Source organism: Podarcis tiliguerta (assembly GCF_965153285.1).
Source record: "Podarcis tiliguerta genome assembly, chromosome: 5".
In the NCBI taxonomy this organism is placed as follows: domain Eukaryota; kingdom Metazoa; phylum Chordata; class Lepidosauria; order Squamata; family Lacertidae; genus Podarcis; species Podarcis tiliguerta.
In genome coordinates, this window is record NC_139538.1 from 9,862,226 (window position 1) to 9,877,644 (window position 15,419).

Below are 15,419 nucleotides of genomic sequence, written 5' to 3' on the forward strand. Positions count from 1 at the left end.
AAGCTATAACTGAATAAAGGTGTGTGTGTGAGAGTGAGTGTGTGTGTGTGTGTGTGTGTGTTAAAAAGAACAGATCGTTGACCACATCATCCATGATTTGGATTTGAGTCCAACCACCCCAGGGCTATTTTCTTTATGCCTGCTCCTCAATTACACATTCCCTTTTGCTTGAGAAGCTGGAAACATGTACAAAACTTGTTTTTGTCACAGCAGCATCACTGCATGGCCAGGGGGAGCGCTGACAAGATCACAGACACTTGGGCCACCATACTACATAAGAAGAGACTGCTGGGTCACGCTAATGACCCATCTTGTCCAGCATCCTGTTATCACAGAGGCCATCCAGATGTCTGGGAAGATGCCTCCAAGCAGGATCTGAGCACAAAAGCACTCTCCCCTCCCCAGCAACTGGTATTCAGAAGCACACTGCCTCCAACCAGAGACAGAGTGGAGTCATCATCATTAGTGGTCACTGATTTGTTAGTGGTCCATGAATTGTTGGTGGCCATCACTCTTGTGGGAACAAATTCCATCGTTAACTATGTGCTGTGTGAAGAAATACTTTTTTTTTTCCTGTCCTGAACCTTCCAACATTCAGCTTCACTGTTGTCTCCCAGTTCTAGTGTTATGAGAGACAGAGAAATGATTTTATAAAACTCTGTTATGTCTCCTCTTTTCCTTGCCCCAAATATTGTAAACTTTTCTCATACAGGAGTTGTTCTACCCTCTTGATCATTTTGGTTTCTGCTTAATCCTGTAAGTAACTGTCTCATTTGGGTTTCTACTTAATCTTGTAAGCAACTGCCTCATGGTAGCAAGTGTCTCTCCCCCTGAATAAGGAACCGATTTAGGAACCGATCTACAATTCAAAAATTAGGGACAATCCAGAGTTTGGAAGAAGTCTGTTTATAGGAACATAGGAAACTGCCTGGCAGTGGCTCTCCAGCATTTTACATAGGAATCATTCCCATCTTTACCCGGAAATCCCAGGGATTCAAACCAAGCCTTTCCGTATCTCAGTGGTGCTCCATTAGTGAGCTAGAGTCCTCCTGTTTGCAGACTCTCAAGTTTGAAAAGAAAGAAGATTCCACCTAAACATTAGGAAGAACTTCCTGACAGTAAGAGCTGTTCGACAGTGGAATTTGCTGCCAAGGAGTGTGGTGGAGTCTCCTTCTTTGGAGGTCTTTAAGCAGAGGCTTGACAACCATATGTCAGGAGTGCTCTGTGGTGTTTCCTGCTTGGCAGGGGGTTGGACTCGATGGCCCTTGTGGTCTCTTCCAACTCTATGATTCTATGAGACCTTCCCCCACATCTTACTTTGTAAAGGCGATTCTGCATTTGTGAGAGCTGTCCCCCTTTCCCCACTCTCATTTCTTAAATTCCACAAATATAAAGCTAACTCAACTGTACCATGTATCTGGATTGCACCCAGTCGACTACAACAAATGCTCTCCTTTCAGAAGCCTCGTTACCTGAAGAGAAACTACTCTCATGTCAATTAATTTTCTCAGACATGATCAAATAAAGTGAGCCCCAACATTTTTGGGGCAAGCTTCTTCCTTCCTTCCTTGATAAAGATAGCAATATGCTATAAACTCTGTCCACTGAGATAGGAACTTTGTGTTATTGCTACCTGTCTAATCCATATATTTCCCAAAACATTTGTGGTACTAACAGATAGCCAGGCAATTGCAACCCCCCCACACACCCACTTCTTTCCATGCCTCCCACCACTGAACCCTAGGGAACCAGGAATTTGACAATGGGTGTTTGATTAATCACAGTTGCATCAAAAGAGGTAAAAGAACATTTTAAAATGTTGGTATTTGTTCCTAAGCTACTAAGGGGATATTTGGGGGGGGGGGGAGATAATACTTGGAGAAAAAATATCAAGGCCTTAAAGAGCAATTCCTGGTACCTTCCATGAGACAGAAATTGGAGACTTGCATTTATACACACTTAATAAATAAGTAGAACATTATTGGTTTATTACTTTCACATAGCTGTTCCAAATGTTGCCCTGTGCTCCAGTTAGACAATAATGCAGATTGCAGAAAGATTTCTTTTCGGCAAGCTAAATGTTATCCAAAATACTTAGAAAATCCATTCTATTAAAGAAAGGCAGCACTTCAGCAAAAAGCACAGTATTTAAATGCCTCACTTAATTTTATCACATTCAAATCAGAAATGAGTTGAGTTAATCATATGTCCGACTTTTGTTCCCTTCAGGCAAAAGCAGAAAGATTTCTATTCTGGCATAAGCACTAACATTCGCAAGGTATTTGGTGTTACCTTAGGAGGAGTGAAATTTAAAAGCTACCAGCATCCTGGGGTGGTGGTGTCACAAATAACCTTGAATATGGAAGTACCTATGGACGCCCTGATAGCATCAAGAGTACAAATCGTCCTAAATGCACCTTAAAAGACCCATCTGGAGGTGCCCACAGACATATTGGAATTGTTGTTGGCATCCGTCTGTTTTGGAAGACGACGGAAGAGTGCGCCTGTGTGGGTGAAGTCAAACTATTGAAGAGTTACAGTTCCTGCTGTGGCTGTAGAGAGTGATATGGGAGAGACATCTTTGTTGCAGCTAGGACAGATGAAGGGGTCCAGTTATGATGATGCAGGTGTACTATGGTGTTTCTTCTTTCTATGCTCCTCCCAGTGAGCATTTCTCCTTTGGTCAGTTCTGTGGATACACAACTGGACTATTTCCAAACATCAGCAAGGGATTCTCTTTGGGGCTAATTGGATCCAAGTCAATTCACAAGCGATAGCACTGACCCTCTTGATCGGGGTAGGCAACCTAAGGCCCAGGGGCCGGATGCGGACCAATCGCCTTCTCATTCCGGCCCCACGGACAGTCCGAGAATCAGAGTGTTTTTACATGAGTAGAATATGTCCATTTATTTAAAATGCATCTCTGGGTTATTTGTGGGGCCTGCCTGGTGTTTTTAAACAAGTAGAATGTGTGCTTTTATTTAAAATGCATCTCTGGGTTATTTGTGGGGCATAGGAATTCATTCATATTTTTTTTTCAAAATATAGTCCGGCCCACCACATGGTCTGAGGGACGGTGGACTGGCCCACAGCTGAAAAAGGTTGCTGGCCCCTGCTCTTGATGAACTGTAATTCAGCAGTTTCACACTAAGTTCTCCTTTGAAGTTCCTTCATTCAAAGATGGTGACTTAAAGGTAATTTGAAGAGTAACCTGAGAGTTTGAAATGTTCCCTAGCTGGTTTTTGGCTAGTTTTGCCATTTCTGATGCCAGATTTGGATCAGTTGATTTTGTGTATGTACAGACTGGCCTGTTTGTCCTATTTGGAATGCAGAAGGGCATTGCAGGCAGATGATGGCATACATCACAGTGGAAGAGGAGTAGGCGAATGAACCTGATTTCTGGATGACATCACTAGACCCTTTAATAGTGTCTGTATCTCGCAATGCAGTTCAATGACTGCCATATGAATTGACCCAGACCCTGGAATCATCATCTGAGACCCTTCTTTGTCTGCCTCCTCCATGAGAGGTCTGAATGGTGGCAACACCAGAATGGGCCTTTTCTGCAGTGGCTCCTCATTATTGAATGTGTAAACTTTAAAGCAACACTTTCTTACCCATAACCTACTAGACACATGGTAGTTTACACAGAGCTCGTTCGATAGAGGGGGGAAGCCCCACATGCAGTTTGGGGTGTGTGATGAGTGGCTCCAAAAATTGAAATTAATGGATAAGCCCTTGAAAGTGGGAAAGTTCTCCATGTGCACCTAAGCATCCATGTTAACAAAGAGCTAAACTGAGAAGCTGGTTTATTGTGGGGGCTTTCACACACTTTAAAGTGTGCCTCCCTAAATAGATTATTAACCAAACCATGTTAAACCATAAATTATTGTATAAATCGTTTTTCAAAAATATGCTCTTCTTCTTCCTTTAGGAAATACATGGAAGTGTTGTATCATCTCTTACTGCTTCTTATGAAAGTCTGAAGTCGTGTCTCAGGGATTCTTTTGAGTCAGCCAGACAAGGCTGGGCTGATTATGGTTCAGGCAACCCAAAAGTAGAGAATGTGCCTTTAAAAGTGGATTATAAATCTGTTAAATAACTAAAATGTATGGTGGAATTTAGTGATGACAAATTTTGCCAAAAGAATGCCTCCAAAAGATGGTGCATTAAGAGGCAGTTCAATGACTTTGGTGTTGTTTGTCTAAGGCAGGGGCCAACTCCCAAGACTGCAATCTACTCACAGAGTTAAAAACTGGCAGTGATCTAGTCAAAGTTGTTGAGCTTTGTGAATCATTGATCTACCAGTGATCTACCACAGATGTCCAGTGGTCTGGTAGGTAACAATCTACCTGTTGGATGTGCCTGGTCTAAGGCAAAAAATAGCTTAAGGGCAGCAGTAGCAACACAGCCACACAAATGACCTATAAATAAGACAACTCAAATGGAGTCCAGGTTGACATGATGCACAATGCTGTGTTAAGACACACCTACATCACTGTATGCTGATCAACAGCCCGTTCAGCTGCACCCAGGCTAAAGAGTGGCATGAACATTTAAACATGTCATTCTAGTATATTTTTGCATTTCCTTTTGGGCAAAAGTGAATAAAATTAAAAGAAAAAAACATTTCAACTGACAATTTAAATATGACTTCAAATCTTACACAGCTGCTGCTAGTGAGCATCCTCAATACATGTATCCTGTCATTAGGGAAATCAGAAGTCCCTTCTAAATACCCTTCCTGTCTGGTTGTTTATCAGCTCAGACATTACATTCTTTTGTAAACACATTGCAGAAATGCTATGGGGAAAAGCAAACGGCAAGAAGCAATTTCGGTTGTGTGTAATCAATACACACAGAGCTTTATTTTTATGTCAAATTCATATGCACTACTTGATATATTTAAAGACAAAGGGGAATAGTTTCACAGGGCAATTTTTGAGAGCATTTAGCGTTTGGTAGGAAAAGAACTAGGTAAACGGCTAAGGGGAAGAGGTGGGGGGGTCGAATGCTTCAGTTCCCACATCTGAAAAGCTAGCACTAGAAATTTGGAGCAGATTGATCTAGCCCTAAAAGTAAGCATAATAAGGATGAAAAGAAATATTTAGTCCTAATATTAACTATTTCACAGAAGGAAATTCAACAAAGAGGTGCTTGGGACAGAAGGGAAGGTCCTTCTTTGTATCTCACACCATAGACTCTGTAACTCACAGCTGACCAGAACAATAAGCCCATCCACAGCAAGCTGTGAAAAGCTAAAAAGAGACCTCCCCGTGCTCATCTTAAAAAAAAAAAAAAAATCTGCATCCAGATTCACCATCTGCTAGGCCCTCCACAGAGTTAACGTATCTCTGGGCATTTGAGACATACCGGGGGGGGGGCAGGGGGGAGGGACACACAAGTCCCCATGCACATTGCAATGCCAGAGGTCCTTGGGGGGAAATGGGGTAGCCATAGGGCCAGGAGAGGAAGCCGGCACACAACATACATTAGTAACCTCTTCACTCATTTTTGTGCATAAACTCGGGGAGGATAAAAGAAGGTAAAATGCTGGATTCTCCCTCACTCCTTTAATATACGTGTGCAGTGTAGTGACAATGATAATCTGTGTAACTAATGATGAATAAATGCAAAGGATCATAGTTATTTCAAATTAAATTTCCCCGGAAAAAAAACACGTGTACAGTTCTGCACATAGTAACACAACTATTTTACACCAAGGCATAAGTCTAAGGATGCTTTTGCAAGGCAATTTATCGTGGACTCGGTGCTGGTCATGCATGCAAGTTTCGCATAGAGTCCACTTGACAATGTCTTCTTCAGATGCAGTGTCATATTATTTTCCCACTAAATCAGATACACTATTACCATTTCCACGGAAAATCCAGGTATTGGTTTTTTTAACCCAGCAGAAATGATAAATCTGGGTAAAACAGAGAGAAGAAATGGGGTAGCATTTTGATGAGCACGACATTGTGGAAGTGCCCTACATGAAATCCATCCATTACAATCTCGAAACCAGTTCCTGGCTTGTTATATTACCTGTTCAGACTTGTAGCCCATTCTAGGCCCATGACCAAAGCATCACAATAATATTTCTGGGTTTAGAATCATAGAATCATAGAGTTGGAAGAGACCACAAGGGCCATCGAGTCCAACCCCCTGCCAAGCAGGAAACACCATCAGAGCACTCCTGACATATGGTTGTCAAGCCTCTGCTTAAAGACCTCCAAAGAAGGAGACTCCACCACACTCCTTGGCAGCAAATTCCACTGTCGAACAGCTCTTACTGTCAGGAAGTTCTTCCTAATGTTTAGGTGGAATCTTCTTTCTTGTAGTTTGGATCCATTGCTCCATGTCCGCTTCTCTGGAGCAGCAGAAAACAACCTTTCTCCCTCCTCTATGTGACATCCTTTTATATATTTGTCCTAAGGCTACCCAAAAAGTGAAGACTGAAGCGGAGAGGCCACCCACAAAAGAAGGCAGGCGGCTGTTCTTCAAGCATTCTCTAGAAGAAAAGAGATTTCTGGCAGATGCTTTTTCTGTTTGTCATGCCTGCTAAAATTCTCTCTTCTTTGTTACACTTTTAAAAATGCGCAATGCTCCTATCCCCCTTTACATGTGGTCACCTTAGACTGAAACAGAGTATGGAACACAGCTTCCCAGGTTAGAGTCGTAACACACCACACTGACTTTCTTTTTCTCACAACAGTTTCATTCATGTGAATGGAAATATAAAACAAAAAACAAAAGTGATTGTAATTATGACCCGAATACTTGGAATGCTAGACATGAGTTGATTTTGATCTAATTGACTTTCACAATAAAAGCAAATACTCCAGCCAGACTGGTTTGTGGATTAGACTGTAATGATTTTCCAATCTATTCCAGGTACCTTATTAGTTTCAGTCTATGAGCCATGATTCTATGCCTGTTTTGGGGGTAAAATATACTATGCATTGTAAAAGTCTTTTTGGAGCTAGACAAGTTGACTGCAGTAATAGCTGGAACCTACTGAAACATTGATCTATGTGGAATTAAATGTGCTAAGTAGCTTCTAAATTACACTGCAAGCTGATGCAGTCTTAACTTGGTCCTGAAAATCATTATTACATATATCAATAATGATTTCCTATGGGATACAGAAAGGGGGAGAAAGGGTTTTCCAAAGGTGGAAATGACTAGCAGGATATTCCAGGGTTGTCCTGATGAAAGAACAGGTGGAACAATGTCAAGGAATCTCAAGGAAGCTTTGCAAAAGGAAATTCCAGGTTATATGGCAAAATGAGTTATTAAGGGATACAGAATGCTTTTCAAGCATGTAGGGAAGAGGATGTGGGGAAGAAGAGGTAAAATGTAGACTTTACATGGACTGAAACAAGTGGGGGAAGGAAAGGAGGTAGCATTCGTTGTTAACACAACAACATTTATTCAAGTTGTTCTTGTTATTTTCCAGAATAACAGGAAGGGAGTGAACTATAAACCCCATGAAGTGCTAGGGTTTAAACTTCTTCCTGTTTTATTTTAATATAGAATAATCTATCTAACACACACAAACTTACTTTCAATGTCTTATTTGTGAATTTGGAAGTTGCTAATGATGATACTTTGATGACTCCCCAAGGAGAAGGAATTTCAAAATTGTGGAGGAGCCCTTGAGAATGGAAGAACCCCCAACGCAGCATAACCTTGATTAAGTCAAAATTTAAGGAAGTCCCTGTCCTCAAATGGGAGAAACTGCCAATATCACAGTAGCAAAAGGTACTAGATTCAATCCACAGCCACTCTAGGTAGGTCTGGGGAAAACTCCTGCCTCAATCCCCAGAAAGCCACTAACAACACTGAGAGGGGGAGCAATCCAAACTCCCTATCCCCCGCCCAGTGAAAAAGGGGGTTGGATTGCTCTGCCAACTGGATGGATGGGCATAACCTTATCAACCAGATGGAGTGAACAGAAGGCATCCTTGATCAATGGAGAGAAGCAATAAGGTGCTCTCTCTGGTACACAGAGGTTAAGCAATTTAAGGTGTGGTGTCCAAATCAAGCACCTGAGTTGTGCTTTAAAGAAAGCAATGCAGGCCAGAAACACTGGTGCTACTGGATATCCTCAGTGTGCTTATATCCAAGCTACTGACACGGAAGCCACTGTGAAGCACACACTTAATCTCAGGTGTATGTGTTCAGGGGTGGAGCAGGAGTTCCTAGCTCCTGAGGCGCCCGCCTGCAGGGTGCAGGCACGAGGGGTGGGGCGCAGAGGATTAAAAAGCCTGCTACAGCACCCTAGCCCTTGCTGCTCACATCACCAGCCTGGCTGGAATGTGTCCTTCAGACGGGAAAGTGGAAAGCGGCCCTCAAGCTGAAGGAAATAAGAAAGGGAAAGCAGAAACCTGCATTTGAAAAAACAAACATTTGAACAGAAAGCCATATTGTAATCTGCCTCCTAATTTATTTTAAAGATGGACGGACTTCTCTCAAAGTAGGAAGTTGGGCTAGATGACCTTCTGATACTTCCACATTTTGAAAATGTAATTAATAAAACTATTTAGTATCTGTCTTTCTAGTGCTCATGGTGGAAGGCAATAAAAATAAAACCAATAACCCATATTTAACAAACATACTATGATTCCATACCACATATCACCGTACAACATACATGTCATAATGATACTGTTGACACAAAGTTTTTGTGTCAAAGAACCGTATCAAAAAACCATTTATTATAGAACACCATCAAACCTCTGGTCTGCTATTATTTGTGTTTACTTATAATCAGAACTTTACCAATTGTTTCAGTTATGCTTTTCATCCCACTTAGAGAGCCTATATAGTACTACATATAGGGTTTAAAATGTATGTAAAGCATACTGCATTAATTAGTGGTAGCCAGTTGGAAATGGTAGTAATAGCAACAGCAGAAGTAGAAAAATAAATGAGAACATTAAAAAAAAACCAGTAATTAATGCTAAAATTCCCTGACCTATCATCAATGTTTAGAGTACAAATTCATTTTAACTAAAGTACTTATTTTTATTTTTTTTAAGGTAAATATGTCAGAATCATCTGCAGGCTGCAACTATCTCAGCTTAGATGACAGCATTTCAAATCATCTCAATTCATCCACGTTATCAATTAAACAAACATGATGCCATTACCAAACCCAACTGCAAATATTCAGATTCCCCCCCACGCCCATCACACTGAAGGTTATCTCCCTGGTAGCTCTGGAAAAAAAAAAATCAGGTGACAGCCATTTCCCATGATGCTTTAAGGGCTGTCAAGCTGTCCATCAAGTTGTCACCTGACCAATCGTTCCCATGGTTCTTTTAGACTCTCCGTATGACAAATTGAAAGGCGCTATTATCTGCTTGTGGTGAAAAGGAACTGCTTCAGCTTTGATAAGATATCACTAGTCCCAGGTGAGAGGAGGCTGACAGCACATCAAGACAAGACAACACATGGAAACACTGAACACAGGAGCCCCTTGGTTTACAAACATCTGTTGTCATTATTTATTATCCTTCTCCCTGGTTTTAGTTTCAGACTTTGTCCTACGCTGGTTTGAAAGAAGGCACTCCATTTTCAGTAGGCAAGTCTGAACGGCTGCTCTTACCACAGCTACTGGGTGCTTAAAGCAGGCAAAAAACAACAGCCATTATAGCTACCTACCTTACTTGATATAACTTGTGCTTGAAATGTTCTGGGAGTCTCATGGTGAATTATTTCAGAAGAAATGAGAAACCCTGAAAGATAGGAAGATTCTCTTTTTTTTTAGTTGCCTTTAAACTCAACAGTAAATGTTGATATCTGTGTTTATTAGGCAGTCCTTCCTATCACAGGATTTGTGGTTCATATCGCTCAGTCTTAGCATGAGCACCCAAATTTATCTTTCGGAGCTCTCAGACCGAAAACAATGTGTTTGTTATTTATTGTGAGGTTGTGACAAGGATAAAATGTAGCTGGTTGCTAACATCCCCACCTTGTGTACAAATCTTTTCTTGCATGCAGTTTCATAATGCCACGGAGGTGTATTATCATTTTGGATAGCGGTGCCAGTCAATGATTAGGGGAAGACAGTTCAATTATTTTATAAAAGAAAATTGGGGTTAGGAGGCAGATCAAGAGGAATATGCACACCTGAAATATATAGCGAATGACTCATGACAATAAGGTTTCAATAATATGGAAGTTCAACAGAGGATGAAAACACACACTCCGTATCATCAAGACACCAGAGACAGGGATTTCATGTGACCTCGCATAATCTCAAGCACAATACTTTTAAATGGAGGCAGTTCACACTTTCAGCTAAGGGATAAGTCATTAAGAGCACAATCAGCACATATACAGCACAATACGGGGGCAAGGGGGGCATTGTTTTTGTTGGTTAGTATGTTATGTATTTTTGTGTTTTTATATTGTAAACCATCCTGTGATCCTTGGATGAAGGGCAGTATAGAAATTCAAATCAATCAATCAATCAATCAATCAATCCACTAAGTTTAAGGGGGCTTTCTTCCAAGTAAGTAGATGTAGAATTGCAGCCTTCGTGATAGCAATGGATATTTCATTGCACTGCAGCAAAGGGAGAGAAGGAGGTCACCATCAGTTGTGCTGAAAGACCAGCAATGTTCGGCACCTCCTCTCCTGGAACTGTTTTCATTCTAGTTGGTTATTCTAAGAACTAAGCCTCAGTCTGTCAAGTTTTCAGGTAAATAGAGCAGAGTAAAAGCGCTTCAAATAAAAAAAAATAATATTTAATGCAGGACTGAATCAGTGTGGTTAATCCCAACATGCTAGTGATCACCTATTATCCAAATTGCTTTACAAAACTTCTCATATACACTCCCCACCTGCAAGCTTGGGACAGCATGTTTTGACCCACATGGGCTCCCTGGGGTTTGGAGCCAATAGCTTGAATTATCACATCATGACACCAAGAGCCCTCCTGCCTCACAACTACTAAAGATGCTAAAGGTATCATTTTATGATAGTGTGGTATGGTGTTTAGTGTGCTGGATTAGGACCTGGGAGACCTGAGTTCAAATCCCCAACCAGATATTAAGCTCTCTGAACTAGCTATCTCTCAAACTTAACCTACCTTACAGGATTATGATAATATCATGGAGGGTGGGGGAAACCATGTGTGCCACCCTATGTTATTTGGAAGACCAGTGGAAAATATAATGGTAATGCTACAGTACCATTAGCATTAGTACTGCTAATAGTAATAATAATTGTTGTACTCTGTAATGGACTGAATGAGGAGAGAGATATGAGAACATAGCCAGCTAACTATTCAAATCCCCACATTTCTAAATAGAGGCTTGTGCTATTTTTGGTAAGGTATCATCCGTTGTTGCTACCACTGCTATCAGCGGAAAGGTTAAATTCAAATAGTGGCCTCTGTGCCTGGATTCCTAGTTATCCGGATAGGACTGAGAAATGAGTCCTCACAATTGCAGGCCATTAATCAGCCTCTTTCGTACTTGGTGGCAGTTTGAGAAATCAATCTGACTTATTTCAGTTCTAAAGAATTTGCTCTTATTTTAAAAAGAAATATTACATGGGCACACAAATTGATGTGGACACAAGAAAGATACCTTTAAACCACATGAAAATGCATTTTGGTATCATTTTGGTAAAACAAATAATCTAGGGCAGAGGTTTTCAACCTGTTTGGGTCCATGGCTCCCCCGACCAACTACATTCTTTCTGCAGCACCCCTGTGGGGCTCAGGAGCCCAGTTATGTCACCCCTTCCTGCAGAACTGGCGGTCCCTCAACCCCAATTCGAACAGCCTCCGTTGTGAAGAGTTCTCTCCTTGGCAGCCGCAGCTGCTGCCCCTGGTTTCTGAGCTGCCCCTGCCCCCACCCCAAAGAGAGGTGCCTCCTCACACAGCACCCCTGGCCAGCCCCAGAGGCACCATTTGCCTGGGGAGCTTGTAGCCAGGGCCACTGCAACTAACAGCTGTGCAAGCCTTTGGGAGGCAGAGATGTGAGAGGCCATCAGAGGAGGAGAGGAAAGGAAAGAGGGACAGAGGCCAGTGTTGCCTGTGGCACCCCTGACCATCATTCAAGGCACCCCAGGGTGCCACGGCACACTGGTTGAAAACCACTGCTCCAGGGCAAAATTGTGCTGGTCACTTCTTACAATTCCTATCTCTATAGTTGGTCTCAGAAAAAGACTGCAACTATAACAGACTGTGAAGTATTAAATTAGTTCCATGTGGTATAAAAGTCTCAAGTGTGGTGTAGTGGTTAAGAGCGGTAGACTAGTAATCTGGTGAACCAGGTTCGCGTCTCTGCTCCTCCACATGCAGCTGCTGGGTGACCTTGGGCTAGTCACACTTCTCTTAAGTCTCTCAGTCTCACTCACCTCACAGAATGTTTGTTGTGGAGGAGGAAGGGAAAGGAGATTGTTAGCCACTTTGAGACTCCTTCGGGTAGTGATAAAGCGGGATATTAAATCCAAACTCCTCTTCTTCTTCTTCTTCTTCTTCTTCTTCTTCTTCTTCTTCTTCGAACTTCTAAACATCTTTGTAACAATACATATTTGTCAGGGGCAGCCCATCAATGGGGTGAGGTGAAGCCATTTGCCTCAGGTGGTAAATTTGACCCCCTCCATCTTCTCCCCATGCCCACTGTTGCCAGCCCTGCCTTCACCCTCACCGATACCACAACACTGTTGCCTTCACCACTGTGTCAGGGCAGCAGTGCAGGCGCAGCCACAGGTGAGGGGGCAGTGGCAGTGGCAGGGCTGCAGGCACAATGGTAGTGGCAGGGAGGGGGCTGCAATGTGGTATGTTGCCTACAGTGGGAAAATGTCTAGGGCCAGCCCTGTTTGCGCAGTGTTTGTGTCCAGTTCTGGGCGCTACAATTTAAGAAGGATATTGACAAGCTGGAATGTGTACAGAGGAAGGCAACCAAGATGATAAAAGGTTGGAAACTAAGCCTTATGAGGAACAGTTGAGAGTGTTGAGTATGTTAAGCTTGGGAAAGAGGAAACTGAGAGGAGATATGATAGCCATTGGCAAATATCTAAAGGACTGCCACATGAAAAATGGAGCAAGTTTGTTTTCTCCTGCTCCAGAAGGTAGGACCAATGGATTCAAGTTACAAGAAAGGAGATTCCAACTAAACATCAGGAACAACTTTCTGACATTAAGAGCTGTTTGACAGTGGAACAGACTCCCACTAGAGGTGGTGGAATCTCCTTCATTAGAAGTTTTTAAGCAAAGGTTGGATGGCCATCTGTCATGGATGCTTTAGTTCAGATTCCTGCATTGCTAGAGGTTGGATCAGATTCAGGGTCCCTTCCAACTCTACAATTCTATGATTGGGTGTAATATTCAGCATCCTGACAATTTCAGAGTGGCTTTTTTATCTTTAAACAAGCTTCTAGTTCTTAAGACTGCAACCTGAAACCACATGGGTTGTGCCTGAAGAAAATTACAGAACCCAGAAGGGGAGCTGAGAAGATTTTCCAGTAGCCGGAGGGTGTGGATTCCTACAGGTAATGGGGCTGTCCATTCTATTTGTCCATCCTACTGTGGCAAATGGGAGCAGAATAAATTAAGCAAAATAAGCATTATTAAAAATATTCAGAATTCAAATGACCTCCATGTAGAGTTTCTATTTTAGTACAGTCAGTACACCAACCCAATATCATCATAACAGAATCATAAAGTTGAATGAGGCCTGAAGATAAACTGATTCAAATTGCTTCCCAAGGCACCATGCCCATCACACATCAACCTTCTACAGGACATGTGTGCTACAAGTTGAGAAGGCGCCAACAAAGTGAACAACTCCAATTGCCTTCAGGACATACAGGACCAAAGGACAAAAGCTGTGAGCCAAATAATATACTGCAGGGGAATCCAGGAACAGCGAAAGAAGCAAGTCAATCATGAAATGGAGTGTGAATATGAATGGATGTTCTGAAGGCTTGGAATTCTGTAAAATATGGTTTTTAGTGCTGCAGAATTCATGTTTCTCCTTCCAGAAGAACTAGCAAGGAAGTTCACTTTTAAAAAAACCAAAACAAAATGCAAAGCTCATGGTGAACTTAATAGAAAGCTTGTGTACAACCCCCCAACACTTATTGTATCTTTGATGAATTAAAGAGAAATCCAAATTGATTTGTTAATACATGAATAAAGCCTGTATTTTTCTAGCATCTTTATGACTTCATCTGAAGACCAGTTGCTACATTACATTGTGGTAAGGATTAATTTTATTTTTCATAGACTTAAGAAACTCAACATCTGGAGGAAACTTTATATTCATTAGTAAAAACTAATGATCTGTTAGGGCTGCTTCTGTGATGGCCAAGAGACCCCGCAGCAAACAGAACAAAAATTATTCTTAAGAAATTTCTCAATTAATTGGAACCCTGTAATAACTATTTCTCAACTTTGTAAAATGACACAGCTTAATGAGTCCAGTGGCTGCATTAATAATTGAATAAAAATAGCCTTCAATTTGAAGAAAGAGCACCACCAGTTCAACAGAGTTAAATGTTAGGGGGACAAAAACCTCTTTTGATGTGTGTGCATTTAATATAACAAACCAATCACGATACGAAAGATCGAGACAAAATTTAACAATGCAACATGATCCTTTGAAAACTTTATTTCCCTTTCCAATTGTGAACAATAAAGTTTTCTACATTAGCAACTGTGTAGCTGAAAGAGGGGAATGTGTAATTCATTTCCAGAAGCCAAGCCAAAAAAGAAAAAAAGAAGAAGAAGGGAAAAATTGGATTCTCTTCTGTCGGCCTCCTGTGTAAAAAATTTTCTCCTTATCATCTCATCTAGTCATATCTTTCTGCAGTTTGAATTACCCTCTTTTCCTCAATCTGGTAAGGCAGTGAAAGGATGTTTGTTCTGCTAATTAACTTTATTACCCTGATAACTCCCTGCAGCCTTTGACGAAAACAATTACCGTTCCTCTTTTTTTCCCCCACTGGCAAAAAAGAAAAAAAAGACTATTAATTAGAAATGAGGCCCCAGTCCCTGCCATGTTAGCCTACCACGTTCTCAGACCCTCAAGCGGGATAGCATTACATTGTCAGTAGTAATTTAGCTCTCATCTGTCTCTGCTAATTATTGTCACATTCATCAAATTCATCAACAAAAGTGCTCTCAGAAGGATTGCATATTTGCAGTTAATACAGCATAAACTGGTATTACCCATCACCACATTTGTGATGATGAGAGGGACACAACTTATTCATCCCTAATTAGAGCAAGCTGGGTAATTAATTATACATTCCGCCTTATTACTTCTGAGTTCCCAGATATTGTTTGTCTAAAAAGGAGGAGAGGGGGAGAGAAGGGAAGAGGGGTAGGAGGAAGAGAGAGAAGCCTGAAAATGTAAAAAAAAAAAGGGGGGGGGGATAAAAAAGGAAAAAAA

The 15,419-nt window shown here is 41.5% G+C and overlaps 1 protein-coding gene across 1 annotated transcript in view; it reads right to left on the minus strand.

Moving 5' to 3' along the window:
- The window catches only part of LOC310678420 (uncharacterized protein), a 456,546-nt gene that overhangs the window by 195,078 nt on the left and 246,049 nt on the right, over positions 1-15,419 (minus strand). Inside the window, exons 5-7 of the mRNA XM_083442374.1 lie at positions 9,670-9,743; positions 6,426-6,511; positions 6,046-6,106 (exon numbers count right to left, since the gene is read on the minus strand). Coding sequence (XP_083298500.1) covers positions 6,046-6,106; positions 6,426-6,511; positions 9,670-9,713 — 191 coding nt within the window. The 5' untranslated portion in view covers positions 9,714-9,743. The remainder of the gene's footprint in view (positions 1-6,045; positions 6,107-6,425; positions 6,512-9,669; positions 9,744-15,419) is intronic.